The sequence below is a fragment of the Papaver somniferum genome, chromosome 11 (assembly GCF_003573695.1).
Source record: "Papaver somniferum cultivar HN1 chromosome 11, ASM357369v1, whole genome shotgun sequence".
NCBI classification, from domain to species: Eukaryota; Viridiplantae; Streptophyta; class Magnoliopsida; order Ranunculales; family Papaveraceae; genus Papaver; species Papaver somniferum.
The window spans coordinates 133,154,290-133,166,762 of NC_039368.1; the positions used below are offsets into that span (position 1 = coordinate 133,154,290).

The window sequence follows — 12,473 nt, forward strand, 5'->3', positions numbered from 1 at the left end:
ATGTTATCGTCGAATCGTGGTAGTGGTGACAGCCAAGAAGATTCTGGGCAATGGAATTACAAAAACTTGGGTACCTCACCACATTTAAGTGATGAGGATGAGTATGAAATGTATGCTAGTTACCCTCCTCAAGCAAATATGGTGGGTTCTTGTCATGGCATCATTTGTATACATGATCCTCATCTTAGGGATGTTATCCTCTGGAACCCTGCAACTAAGAAGTATAGATGTCTCCCTAAATCATTACCCCTCCTAGATGAATTTGGCGTACTAAAGTCTGAGTTTGTTTTGTTTGGTTTCGACTGTGAAACATATGATTACAAGGTCTTACAAATCACTTTCTTCGAAATCGACAATGAAATTGACGTCACACCACCAAATAGGACTCAGATATATAGCTTAAGGTCGGATTCTTGGAAGTGGTGTATGGATGCCAGTTTGTCTGGTCACTCTTATAAAGCCAATACTCAAAATCAAGGTCGATATCATAATGGTAGTTATTATTTCGTAGGAAATAATTTTATCAGAGGTATGGTGATCCAGAGGCAGTGGTTCTCTCCTTCAATTTCAGCAGAGAAAGTTTCAGGATGATACCTGGTCCATGCGAAAACTTTGTTATAGATGTCATAGGAGGTGATCCGGGAAAGATTGTTTACTTAACTCTTCCTTTCAACAGTACCAGTGATGTATGTGAAATGGATGCTTTGAATGATTATGATTACAGTAGTAGTGCTACAAATGCGGATAGTAACGAGTACTCATGGAGCAAACTACATACCTTCACCATTGATCATCCTTACAGTGGCTATGGTACTAAGGCCCTTACGAAAAATGGAGTGTTTGGTTTTCTATGTGATATTGGAGGTGGTCTGGTGTTTATCAACTTTCTTACAGAGGAAATAAAGGATATTGAAATTATTGATACCCCTTTGGAAGGTCTGGGTGATGTGTTTAGAGCCGATGTTTACAAGGAGAGCTTAGTCTCAATCGATAGTGCAGTGCCCAGCAGCAGTTACTAGAAATGAAATCGGTTTCCACACCATTCACAACTTTGGCATGCATATATTCGGGTGCACATATCCTATCCATACCCGCCAATCCTACCGCACCCGTCAGTTTTTTAACCGTATCCTATCCTACCCATTATTTGACGGGTAGGGTGACGGTTAGAAATTTTTTACCCGCCGTTAAACGGATAGGATAACGGGTAAAGCACGAAATTATCCTATCCTACCCGCCTACCCGTATAATACGGAAAAGACAAGCTAATCCTTCTATAGATTTTTCACCCTGCTGAATGTTTTCGTTATTTTAAAACACATCAGGGGTAAAATAGAAACTGCTTTTTCCTCTCCCTATCTCTTTTCTCAAATCGAACACAGAAAATCCAAACCCCTTTCTTCCCCGTTTTCTCCTTCAACAATTTCTCCTCTACCATACTCTTCTCGATCTCATGTTCGTCTTTCAGAGTCTCGTTTAAAACCCTTTAATCGGTTGGTTCAAGGTAAGACCCAATCGCAAAGTTGATTTTGTTTCATTTTATTTTTTTGCGTTAAATTGATTGAAAAAATCTTAGGGTTTTTACTATTTCATGCATGTTGCAGGATACGATCTTAGATAATTTTAATTGGTTTTATATTTCGGAATGTGTTCATTTTTGGTAGGCATGTAGAACTTGGTAAGAGGACTATATCCTCAATATATTAGCTTGAAATCCATTATGGTTTGGTTTTTATTAACAAAAATGACGTCCAACGTGTGAGAATAAAAGTGTGAAGGGATCCTTCCTCTTTTCTTTTTTCCAATTAGACATGCACGCAGAGCAACGTATAAAATGAAACCTAACTCAAATACTTCCGACCCAAATCACAAGTTGGACGTCACAAAAGTAAGAAAAAGAATAAAATGAAGTGACCTCTGACTCGTACCGAGTCAGATTAAGACCGCGAGTCAGATCCAAATGTTAGTTAGTATTTAAAAATAATATGGCTGAATTTTTTGTTCCACAAGTTTGGTCACCTTGGTGTTTCTTGACTAGTTTTGTTAGGCTAACCCCTATGGGCTAAATTGGAGTGCTAGATTGGCCAAAAAGTGTTGCAAATCAAAAAATAAGTGTTGGAAAAAAGTTAACAGTGATAGTTGATAGTTCTCTCACCTAGCAAGTGCTCGCAGTCCAACTATCAGCGAGATTGAAACGCTGAACCGTTCGGCGCTCAAAAAGTGGTCTAAACGCTGAACCGTTCAGCGCTGGAAGAAAATTTTCTGATCTAACGGTTGAGATTTAAAGCGTCGAACCGTTCGGCGTTATATGATGGTCCCGCTGCTAATCTAGCTGCTAGATTAGCCATTCCATAACACTTAGGAGGTTACACATACTGACGTGAATGGTCAATCTAGCAGCTAGATATCTAGCCCATAGGACTAAGCCTTAAGAGGGAGAATAAAACGCCAACTGAATGTTAAGAAGGAGAATAAAACGCCAACTGAAGTGAGCCAAACGAACCCTAACAAATGTATAAACTTTTACGTAATCAAATGTGGGATTTTTGTTGTAATAAAAGCTGTAGTGTGTATCTCTTTTATTACGAAATCAAATCAGAGATAAAAACCCTAAGTTTAGAAACATTACAATCAAAGAAAGGGTTTAGGGATTTTTTTTTTAATGAATTGAAATCGAAGTTGATAATCAAATTTCCAAACTCCATTCAATTTCATCATCTGTCAATGGAAGGAAATTGTGAGGAAAATCTTCATTTTAATTCTCTAACTGAAGATTTGTTGATTGAAATTCTATTATGGCTACCAGTAGTATCTCTTCTACGATTCAAGGCTGTCTGCAAGTATTGGCGATCGATTATCGAAAGCTCAGATTTCATCCATCGACACGCCAATTTCGACAACTCCACAGGTAAGTTGGGTAATTTCATCTTTCAATATCGTCCTAAGCATATTCATGGTTGGCATTACAAACCATTTTTTTTCATGTTAGCGTCGAATCGTGGTAGTGGTGACAGCCAAGAAGATTCTGGGCAATGGAATTACAAAAACTTGGGTACCTCACCACATTTAAGTGATGAGGATGAGTATGAAATGTATGCTAGTTACCCTCCTCAAGCAAATATGGTGGGTTCTTGTCATGGCATCATTTGTATACATGATCCTCATCTTGGGGATGTTATCCTCTGGAACCCTGCAACTAAGAAGTATAGATGTCTCCCTAAATCATTACCCCTCCTAGATGAATTTGGCGTACTAAAGTCTGAGTTTGTTTTGTTTGGTTTCGACTGTGAAACATATGATTACAAGGTCTTACAAATCACTTTCTTCGAAATCGACAATGAAATTGACGTCACACCACCAAATAGGACTCAGATATATAGCTTAAGGTCGGATTCTTGGAAGTGGTGTATGGATGCCAGTTTGTCTGGTCACTCTTATAAAGCCAATACTCAAAATCAAGGTCGATATCATAATGGTAGTTATTATTTCGTAGGAAATAATTTTATAAGAAAACAATGGATTACGAATTCTGTCCCATATTGGTATGTTGATGCGGAGCCAGTGGTTCTCTGCTTCAATTTCAGCAGAGAAAGTTTCAGGATGATTCCCGGTCCATGTGATAAATTTGATTTAGATGTCATAGGAGGTGACCGCGGAAAGATTGCTTGCATTACATTTGATTATAATGGTTCTCATGATGTATATGAAGTGTATACTTTGGATGATTACAGTTGTAGTGCTACAAACAGTAACGAGTACTCATGGAGTAAGTCACATGCGTTCACTGTAAACTGTCCTAATGGTGGCATAGGTACTAAGGCAATTACAAAAAATGGAGTGTTTGGTTTTCTATCTGGTATTGGCGGTGGTCTGGTGTTTGTCAACTTTCTTACAGCTGAGATGAAGGATATTGAAATTATTGATGGCTCTTTGGAAGGTCTAGGCTATATAATCAGAGCGGATGTTTACAAAGAGAGCTTACTCTCTATCCATAGTGCTGTGCCTAGCAGCAGCAGCAGCAGCAGCAGTTAATAGACATGAAATCCACCATTTACAACTTTGGAATGATGTTGTTTAGCATGCTGCTCCTAAACGTTTTTATCTTTCTATTTATCCAAATGAATAAATCTAGGTTTTGACATACTTGGTACCTCTAAACAACAGTTTATTGATTTGTTGCATTTGATTACAGTAATTTATTTTGATGGCGTTTTTTGTTTGTTTTTGTTACGTTTTTAACCCGAAATACTGCTAATTAGCTATGGATTTCAGTGTAATTGTCCCGCTGTCTATTTACTATAAATCTTTATTTCGTTTCTAGAATGTTTCCTTGGTAATTCCACCTGGGAGGATGAGCTTCTGTTGAACCGTGATGGCAGGGATGGTTGGAATATTTCAGTGGACCTATCAGCATTCTTGACGAAGATCAAAAGCTAGCTAGTATTGCTTCAGGTGAAAGTGGTCTAGCTTTAGAACTGCCTTCAAGAGTTCTTTAGATATCAAGATGGCACAACACTACAAGAAACTTAATTAACATATTGCAGCACCCTATAATTGTGCCAAAAACCCTACTAGTGTCGCGATTACATATGTAGCAAGAAGTCTTTTTTGCAGCACCAATCTCATTGTTGCATCAAGAGATTATACTTTTTACCACACTCTTTTCACATTATTACAACATTTGTGTGCAAAAGTTTCATGGGCTTTTTACAAAAATAGGCCTGTTTTTTGGTGCTTTTCAAATCTAGGCCACTTTTTTTATTTATTGCTAGACTAGGCAAGTTTTGACCAAAAGTGATGGATGGAAAGTTAGCACCGTTAGGTGTAACTAAAAAGACCTAAAAGTCCTTTGTATCACTGATTTAATGTTATATCATTGATTTAACTCAGTTCCTCCTTTGAAGTCCTTTGAATCGATGATTTGAGTCCGTGTCACTGATTTAAATCGGGGAACAGTTTCACTTCAACCCATGTATGTACTGTAATCACGACCATTTCCCTGTCATCATTCTCAGAAGCAAAGAGAACCCATCATTCTCAGTTCAACTCATCTATGTGTGTATATAATCCATCAAAAGCAGTATCTAATTGACGGCAAAGCTAATTCATTTTAGGCTGAAACAAGAGTTGTGCGGTTCATGCATTTTAACAAGCACCTCGTGTGCGTTTTGCTGCTGCTTCATAGATAAACTCCCTCTTGATTTCTAAGACCATATTATATCTCTTTCCCTGCAATATGATTCAATTCCACCAATACCTCCCATTTCCAATCATTCAAACCTATAAAATACACATTAATCTCTTCACCATTTGTTCTCCCAGCTACACCTAGCAACATCACTGCTAACACCTGTTCCCTGCAATTCCATCTCAGACTCATAGCACCATTTGTTCTCCCAGCTACACCTAGCAACACCACCTGCTACTACTCAGCACTTCAACTGCTTCAGTTCTTTCGACCATCCCAGCACGATAATCTCTGTCTTCTACTCAATTCAATAACACAAGACAACTATTCTCCACAAAATTTCATGTAACAACAAAAGCCAATTCTTGCTTGTTCCATTTTCTTAGATCTGACATTCTCTGACGCAACACACAAACCCATTTACCACCAGTTGTGACTTCTCTGCAGCACAACTCCAACATCAACCAGCCTTTTAATATCAATTCCTGCAGCTGCAATATACCTGCAATTTTAGCTGAAATCATTGACGCACACAGCAGCAACTCCTGCAGCACTGCATCAACAACTCCACCTGCTCATCCCTTCAGACATCAAACTTACCCACCAATTCACTATAAACTGCACTCATTCAATTAACACAGTACCTCAACCACTCTGCAGTTCCACAAGTTCCTCCAGCTCCTCTGTAACAACCATTCTCTCTCTCAAACCATCAGCTCTCCACATTTCTGAGAAACATAACCCTCTCTCAGATACTGCTCGGAACAACAACAGCGGACTCAAATCAATTCTACCATCACCTATTTCACATCAACATCATTACAGCTCTCTTACAACACATCCTTCTTTTAACTTCAAGGTCAAACAACCAACACCTTTTCGATCTCTCAATTCAATTGAAATCCAACTTCCACTTCTTCATCTCTGTCTCAATTTTGGTTCTTAAATTACACAACCTCTTCTGAATCTCAACCTCCGCAGCACATATCCCATCGATCTCAACCTCCACAACAACCATTTCACTCTAATTGTAATAAATTCATAACAACCACAATTGAAACCCCTTTCTCAGCTTGTATTCGACATGAACCACCCTTTCTGCAGCGAACGTTATCTTTCTATGCATTAACAATCAATCAAACATCCTTCTGAAATCAACAAATCTTATGGTTTCAAACTCAATTTGAGCAACCCATCTTCTTATTCATCAACATAACCCCATTAATGAAAACATTGATTAGACCATCAGCAACATCGATTCACTTTGTTCATCATTAAACATCTCAGATCTTCATTTTCTTGTTTCAATCTCTGCATAAACACTCATAGATTCAAGTCAATTACAACACGATGTTGGTTCATACATTATAATCGATTAAATTGAAAGTGAGTACTCAGTGTTGTTTACAACCAACCCATTTCTTCACTGATTTTGCTCGAGTCTCCAATTCTATGAAACCCACCCTTTCACGACCTTGTATCTATCATTTCATTAATTCAACATCAACCACTCCTGTCTCCATCTTGTCATCATAATTAAATTGTTAAATATCCTCTACCAAGTCTCAATCAGCAAACACATCACCAAAAATCATTTCAATTCCTTATCAATTTCATCTCAAATGCAGATAACCACAAATCCCTAAAAAAAAAGTTGTAACATCTCCAACTAGAGTCAGATTGTAAATTCGACACAAACCCAAATCAAATCCACCATCAACTGCTTGTATTTCATCACCATATCTCAAATCAACTGCAATTGCAACTTTTAAGACAAAAAAAAAAATCAACTGCAACGCATCGCTTTTTTAGCTCGCAACCACAATCGAAACACCTTTCTCAGCTCGCCTTCAACATCCTCCACCCTTTCTGCAGCTACCACTATCTTTCTCTAATCATCTCAAACCCTAGATTTTCTATATTAATCTCTCTTATTTTCGGAAGCGGCTGGTAAAGAACAGAGATAGAAAGAAGAACATGAAAGGAGGAACTGAATGAATGCATTTTAGGTCTTTTTAGATTTGTAAAAAGCCCATTTTAGCAACACGTGGACATCTTATCTAGTGTGACTAACACACACGTGTGAAGGACATTTCAGTAATCTTACCACATGTATGAGATCTCCCTATATGATATTTTGGCGAGATATTGACAAGTCAACGCGATAAATTGACCGAGATGGTTAAAGTGGATGGAATCCGTTTAACTTGCCTAATTTTGCAAGAAATAAAAAAAGTGGCCTAGAAATGAAAGTGAGGGTCCAGACCAGGCCTACTTCTGCATATAATCCAAGTTCCATTTTGCAGCACTAAATTATAGCTTTCAGTTGCAGCTGAAAAGTATTGTGACTAGAAATTTGCTTTTCCAACACCTATATGATGTGGCAATAACTATAATATCTTGAACTTTCTAAACATTCAGGCATCCAAACTGCCAAAGAACCATCATAAGTTACCGCCCCATGTAATCTACTAGTTGATAGCAGGATGATATGAAAATTGACAGTCTTGCAAGGATTCGGAGTGCTTGGTGAATACCGTAACTACTTTGGTGCCGTCGGACGACTTATTATTCTACACAAAATGCTCAAATATCACATGAACCTGTTAAATGGTAGAGTTTTTTTTTGCAGCAGACTCGGTATTCTCTGGTGAACAGAGGAATTATGAGCTGGGGACTCGGTAAGTATTTACCATGGATAAGAGATGCACAAATGCAGGAAGATCAAAGCCGCAAATACGTACTAATTAAGGTTGTGAGTGGGATAGAATGTACCAAGCAGCATAATAACAGAGTAAGCTAAAAGCCTAAATTTGATACTGAACTAGTTATTGCGGAAGACCAACTCCAAATGATTCACTTTGACAGAAAAGGAACTCCCGGCAAGACATTTTGAACATGAAGTAGAGGATAGCGATAAATAAGTAGAGGGTTTGAATCTGTAACCTATTATTGAATTTCTTTATGTGATGTAATAGTTTAACATACAAATAACAATAATAATTAATCATCATTAAAATTCCTGACTCCCATAGTTAATTACAAGAGTCTCACATAAAGAAAACTAAAGACATGGACTTAGAAAACCATAACATCTCAACCTAAACAAAGATGACCATTAGACCCTGAGATAAGCAATATCACTGCTGCAGTTATGATTTCTGGACTTACTATCACTGTGTGGTAACCTCATGAGATCAGATCGCCGGTAGGCAATATGGATCTCTGCTAACAATTCCATATTCAATTTGTTGGTGACACATTTGATAAATGGTTTTCCATGAAGTATTATTTCTAGCCTCTGCGATGCAAGATTAACGTTGATTCTTCCTTGCATATTGATTAATCCATTTGTTTTAAAATCCTCATAAATGTTTTCGAGATCATCATAAAGACTGTATGTTGTTCTGAAGTAGTCTTCGGGAGATAGCCCGGACAAATCACCATGCTTTTTCCATTCTCGGCCCCAAAATTCCCACGCTGCTTGTTGCTTCAAATTTTGCTTTACAGTACCACCCTTACCTTTGGAATCAAAGTACACATCTGGCCAGCTGTTGTAGAGATTATTTGCCAGTATTTTATCTTTGGTGATCAACTGCAAAACAAAATAAATTAACTAAGACTTTGACCATTTACTTGATAAATAAAGATTTTGACTGGTGATGAATGAGCACCCAGCCTCAAGCCTACATATTAACAGTTCTCTAGCAGTTAAATTAGATTGTGTTGAATGAAATGGAAAACCGTCGTGGTAAATTTATTCCATCCGAATAAACTTATTCTATGTATTTGTAATACTGAGCATAATTGAACACAGAAATTGATTAAATGACAAGAATTCTTGAAAAATAAATTCTTCATAAAGAAGAAAAATCAAGTAAGAATTTTGAACAGACTTTGTAGAATAACCTTTTTCTTTTGAAGCATGTATACAAGGAACTTCCTCTTTTTCTTTCTTTGTAATATTCAACACACAAAGAGATGGTGCATGTTGTTCTTAAGGAAGAAAAAAGACAAAACAAAAACAAAAACAATAACAATAACAACTGGGAGGAACAGAGAAACAAAAATTCCGAGCTTTAGCAATAAAGAGAAAAGCAATGAGAAGATTGAACAAACATGTTGTTAAGAAACAAAAAACAAAGCAAAAACAACTGCAAGGAACAGAGAAAAAGAAAAATACTTAACATTAGCAATAAAGAGAGTAGCAATGAGAATATAATTTAATTTAGTGACAGACCGGATAATAACGTACTAGACAGGAAAAATTGAACAAACTTTTAAAAAGTATACCTGATGTACATCGAGTTTCACCCCTGGACCAGCCGGCTCGCGATTGCTTCCAAAGTTTGGCCACAAACCATGTACTGTAAACTTGTTTGGTAGCTCAAGTTTCCATAGGCCATCACATTTTCTTCCATACTTCGGGTTATCACACAAGGACTTGGGAAACTGAATCACCAGACTGTAATTGTTGAAACTAACAGTTGTCTGAGTTGTAGTTGCAGGCTCATTTTGTTGGATATTGTGAATAGATAATGATAAAATTGATGAAATAAAAGTTGAAAAGAGTAGTAGGAGAAGGAGAAATGAGAAATATTGCTTCATCTTGAACTAGAATGAAGATGATCTGCAGCTAGAGAGAATGAATGAAATGGGACAATCAACACACAAGAGTTAACAAGGGTATTTATAGAGTGATTATTGTTTGTATCCATAACGTTTACCTACTCGCTGTTTACCCGAAGTAGCATACTCCTCTTAACACTATCAAATAATTTATAAACTGAAAGGAAGTTTTTGTTATGCATCACAATCTCCTTTTAACACTTGTCCATTACTGGTGATCAGCATCCTCTCCTTCTCTCAGTTAATTACAAATGACTTCTGTTTCCCACTATCAATGACGTTGACATGCATGTTAAGGTTTAAGGTTTGGGATAATTAGCTAGTGACAACAAACATATATCTTTTAATGTTTGAGGCTTTGAGGTTTAAGGTTTGGGATTAATTATTCAACTAGGCAATAGTCACGATCAAGTCGCGTTTAATGTTTTCAAGTGGAAAGGTAGAAAAACGACGTACTAGAAAAAAACAAACACCCTATTACTTAATGTGGTATGATTTTAATGTTAATCAGAATTCATTTATGCCTACCCACTACATAGTGATACTAACCTTGATGAGAATAACCATTACTGATAACCATCCTAGAAACAACGCTACAATGGGTACTATCTGAATAACCATGAACAAGTTTCGAGATGACAACAATCGTGAACCAGTAATGAAATGACACGTAGGTTTCGTGGGAAGAAAATGTGTCTCTCTTACCTGGTCACTCTATTAAATAGCTTCATCTACTCAGTTGAGAAGTTCGCTCACTAGACTCTAGCCACCTCGCAATAAACATCGTAGCTTTCTACTTTCTTGGTACTTGGTTGGTAGCCGTAGTTCCCGTTGATAGTTGGGTATGTGCCATTTCCGTGCCAAGGTTCGAAAAGGGTTTCATCCATGATCCGTTCCATCTTATGGTTAGTGGGGGTGGGGATAATGCTGCATGCTATATTTTTTTGCACAAGCACATGATGACATCTACATGCAATTACGAATATTGAAACAAATATTTGTTTGAAACTCCTAATTATCAGGCAGTAAATTAATAATTCTCCTGTAATGGGTCACTTTTGGCATCCACGAAAAGAATTGGCGTCAACAAAGTGGCATCATAGAAGTAGAACTTTGTTCGAATCTCTTTACCGGCCACATTAATCTCTTTACCGGCCACATTAACCAATTTTTTGGGAGGATACCAATTATATGATTTTGATGTTCAACTGAATTCAATTATACCCACCCACTGCATAGGATCCTAAAATTGAAACTCCATCACATGAGGTTCACTCGAACAGTCGAACTAATTCATTGTACACAATCAATCTACTAACCCTTTAGATAAATTAGGACATTTTTATCTTGAAATTCCAGTTGTAGCATTCTGGAAACCGAACCTCGAGCCTTCCATGAGAGAAATGATATTCCACCTAATTCACTTTGTAATTATCGTTGTTTATTATAAGGCTTATGATGAAAGAAAAAGAAAAGAATTACTAAAATAAAACAAATATAAATAAGATCTGATTAAATTAATAATTTTTCTAAAAATTAAATTCATTTATTTACTTTTTTTATTTAGAAAAATATGCTCTCAAAGTAAAAATCAAACCGAAATTAATGCATCACATGCATTGTACACAACCAACTTACTACTAGTTTAGATAATTAGAACATTATTTTGTCTTAAAAATTTGGTTCTAGCTAGCTTTCTCAAAATGGAGCCTCATGCCTTTAACTGTGGACGGGTGCCATCAGTTATTAATTTTGTTTTGGTGCAGGTGATTACGTGGAATGGCAACACACATTGTGGCACTCTGTTTGAACACATAATGCCAAGATAGGGAGGGATCAACTATTTTGTAAAAGACTTTGACATATATTTTTCATTCTGGCTTTTCTAATTCCGGCCAAAATTTTATTTTCGACAGGCTCTTGTGTCGAATGTGCTTCGATATTGTTAAAGTCTCCAAACATTCAACTCAATACCAATTGGCAATGAGAGGAGCGGTTCATCCATATTATATTTTAAGTTAATTAAACGGACTATAGCGATTTGGGACTATTGTTCTTTCACACGCCCCCTCACGGATAAGGCCAGTCACTGGACCTCACACGTGCACCTACGTACGAGTTATTAGTTCATCGGCAACATGTGTACATAGACGAATGACTAAATCAGAAGGTAACACCTCGGTCAGTATAGGCACTGTCCTACACCCCGGGTGTACAAGTGACAAAAGCGGTTAATTAACTTAAAATATAAGTGAAAAGACAATAGTCACACATCGCTATAATCCTCTTAATTAACTTAAACTATAATATGGACGAACCGCTCAACTCATTGCCAATTGGTTTAGAGATGGATACTCGTAGACTTTAAGATGGTATTACAGCGAAATTCGGGTGGTGTGTGGATTCGGTGTTGTATTTAAAAGAATGACCTACCTTTCTCTTAAATATGATGGAAAGTGTATTCAGTTTATTACATAAAAGATGATTCAGAAAAGAGAGAAAAAGTACTCTTGTACTACATATAGTTCCAACTTGTTTTGTTGTGAATTAATAATATTCCACCTAATTCACTTTGTAGTTATCGTTGTTTCTTACTAGGCTTGCAATTATGGCAAGTAGATATGCATCAATTTTCACTCTTTCGTTGAGCAAGATT

The 12,473-nt window shown here is 37.0% G+C and overlaps 3 protein-coding genes across 4 annotated transcripts; 2 read left to right on the forward strand and 1 right to left on the reverse strand.

The window, feature by feature from the left end:
• On the forward strand, window positions 1-1,019 carry LOC113325205 (F-box/kelch-repeat protein At3g06240-like). Its single transcript, XM_026573417.1, has 2 exons — window positions 1-529; window positions 622-1,019. Exons 1-2 carry the CDS (start codon window positions 1-3, stop codon window positions 1,017-1,019), a joined length of 927 nt encoding a protein of 308 aa, XP_026429202.1.
• A 1,541-nt stretch (window positions 1,020-2,560) lies between these two features.
• On the forward strand, window positions 2,561-4,693 carry LOC113320090 (F-box/kelch-repeat protein At3g23880-like). 2 transcript variants are annotated; one of them, XR_003345907.1, is made up of 2 exons: window positions 2,561-2,908; window positions 4,322-4,693. XR_003345907.1 is itself a non-coding variant. In XM_026568024.1 (2 exons), exons 1-2 carry the CDS (start codon window positions 2,725-2,727, stop codon window positions 4,030-4,032), a joined length of 1,227 nt encoding a protein of 408 aa, XP_026423809.1. In that variant the 5' UTR covers window positions 2,561-2,724; the 3' UTR covers window positions 4,033-4,158. The 2 variants fall into 2 exon arrangements, 1 of the variants encoding a protein (XP_026423809.1); XM_026568024.1 differs by lacking the exon at window positions 4,322-4,693 and adding an exon at window positions 2,990-4,158.
• Window positions 4,694-8,166: 3,473 nt separating this feature from the next.
• Window positions 8,167-9,838, reverse strand: LOC113325449 (ribonuclease S-2-like). The gene is made up of 2 exons (XM_026573657.1): window positions 9,482-9,838; window positions 8,167-8,783 (listed from the first exon to the last, which is right to left on the reverse strand). The coding sequence occupies exons 1-2, from the start codon at window positions 9,794-9,796 to the stop codon at window positions 8,307-8,309; spliced, it is 792 nt and encodes a 263-aa protein (XP_026429442.1). The 5' UTR covers window positions 9,797-9,838; the 3' UTR covers window positions 8,167-8,306.
• Window positions 9,839-12,473: the final 2,635 nt, after the last annotated feature.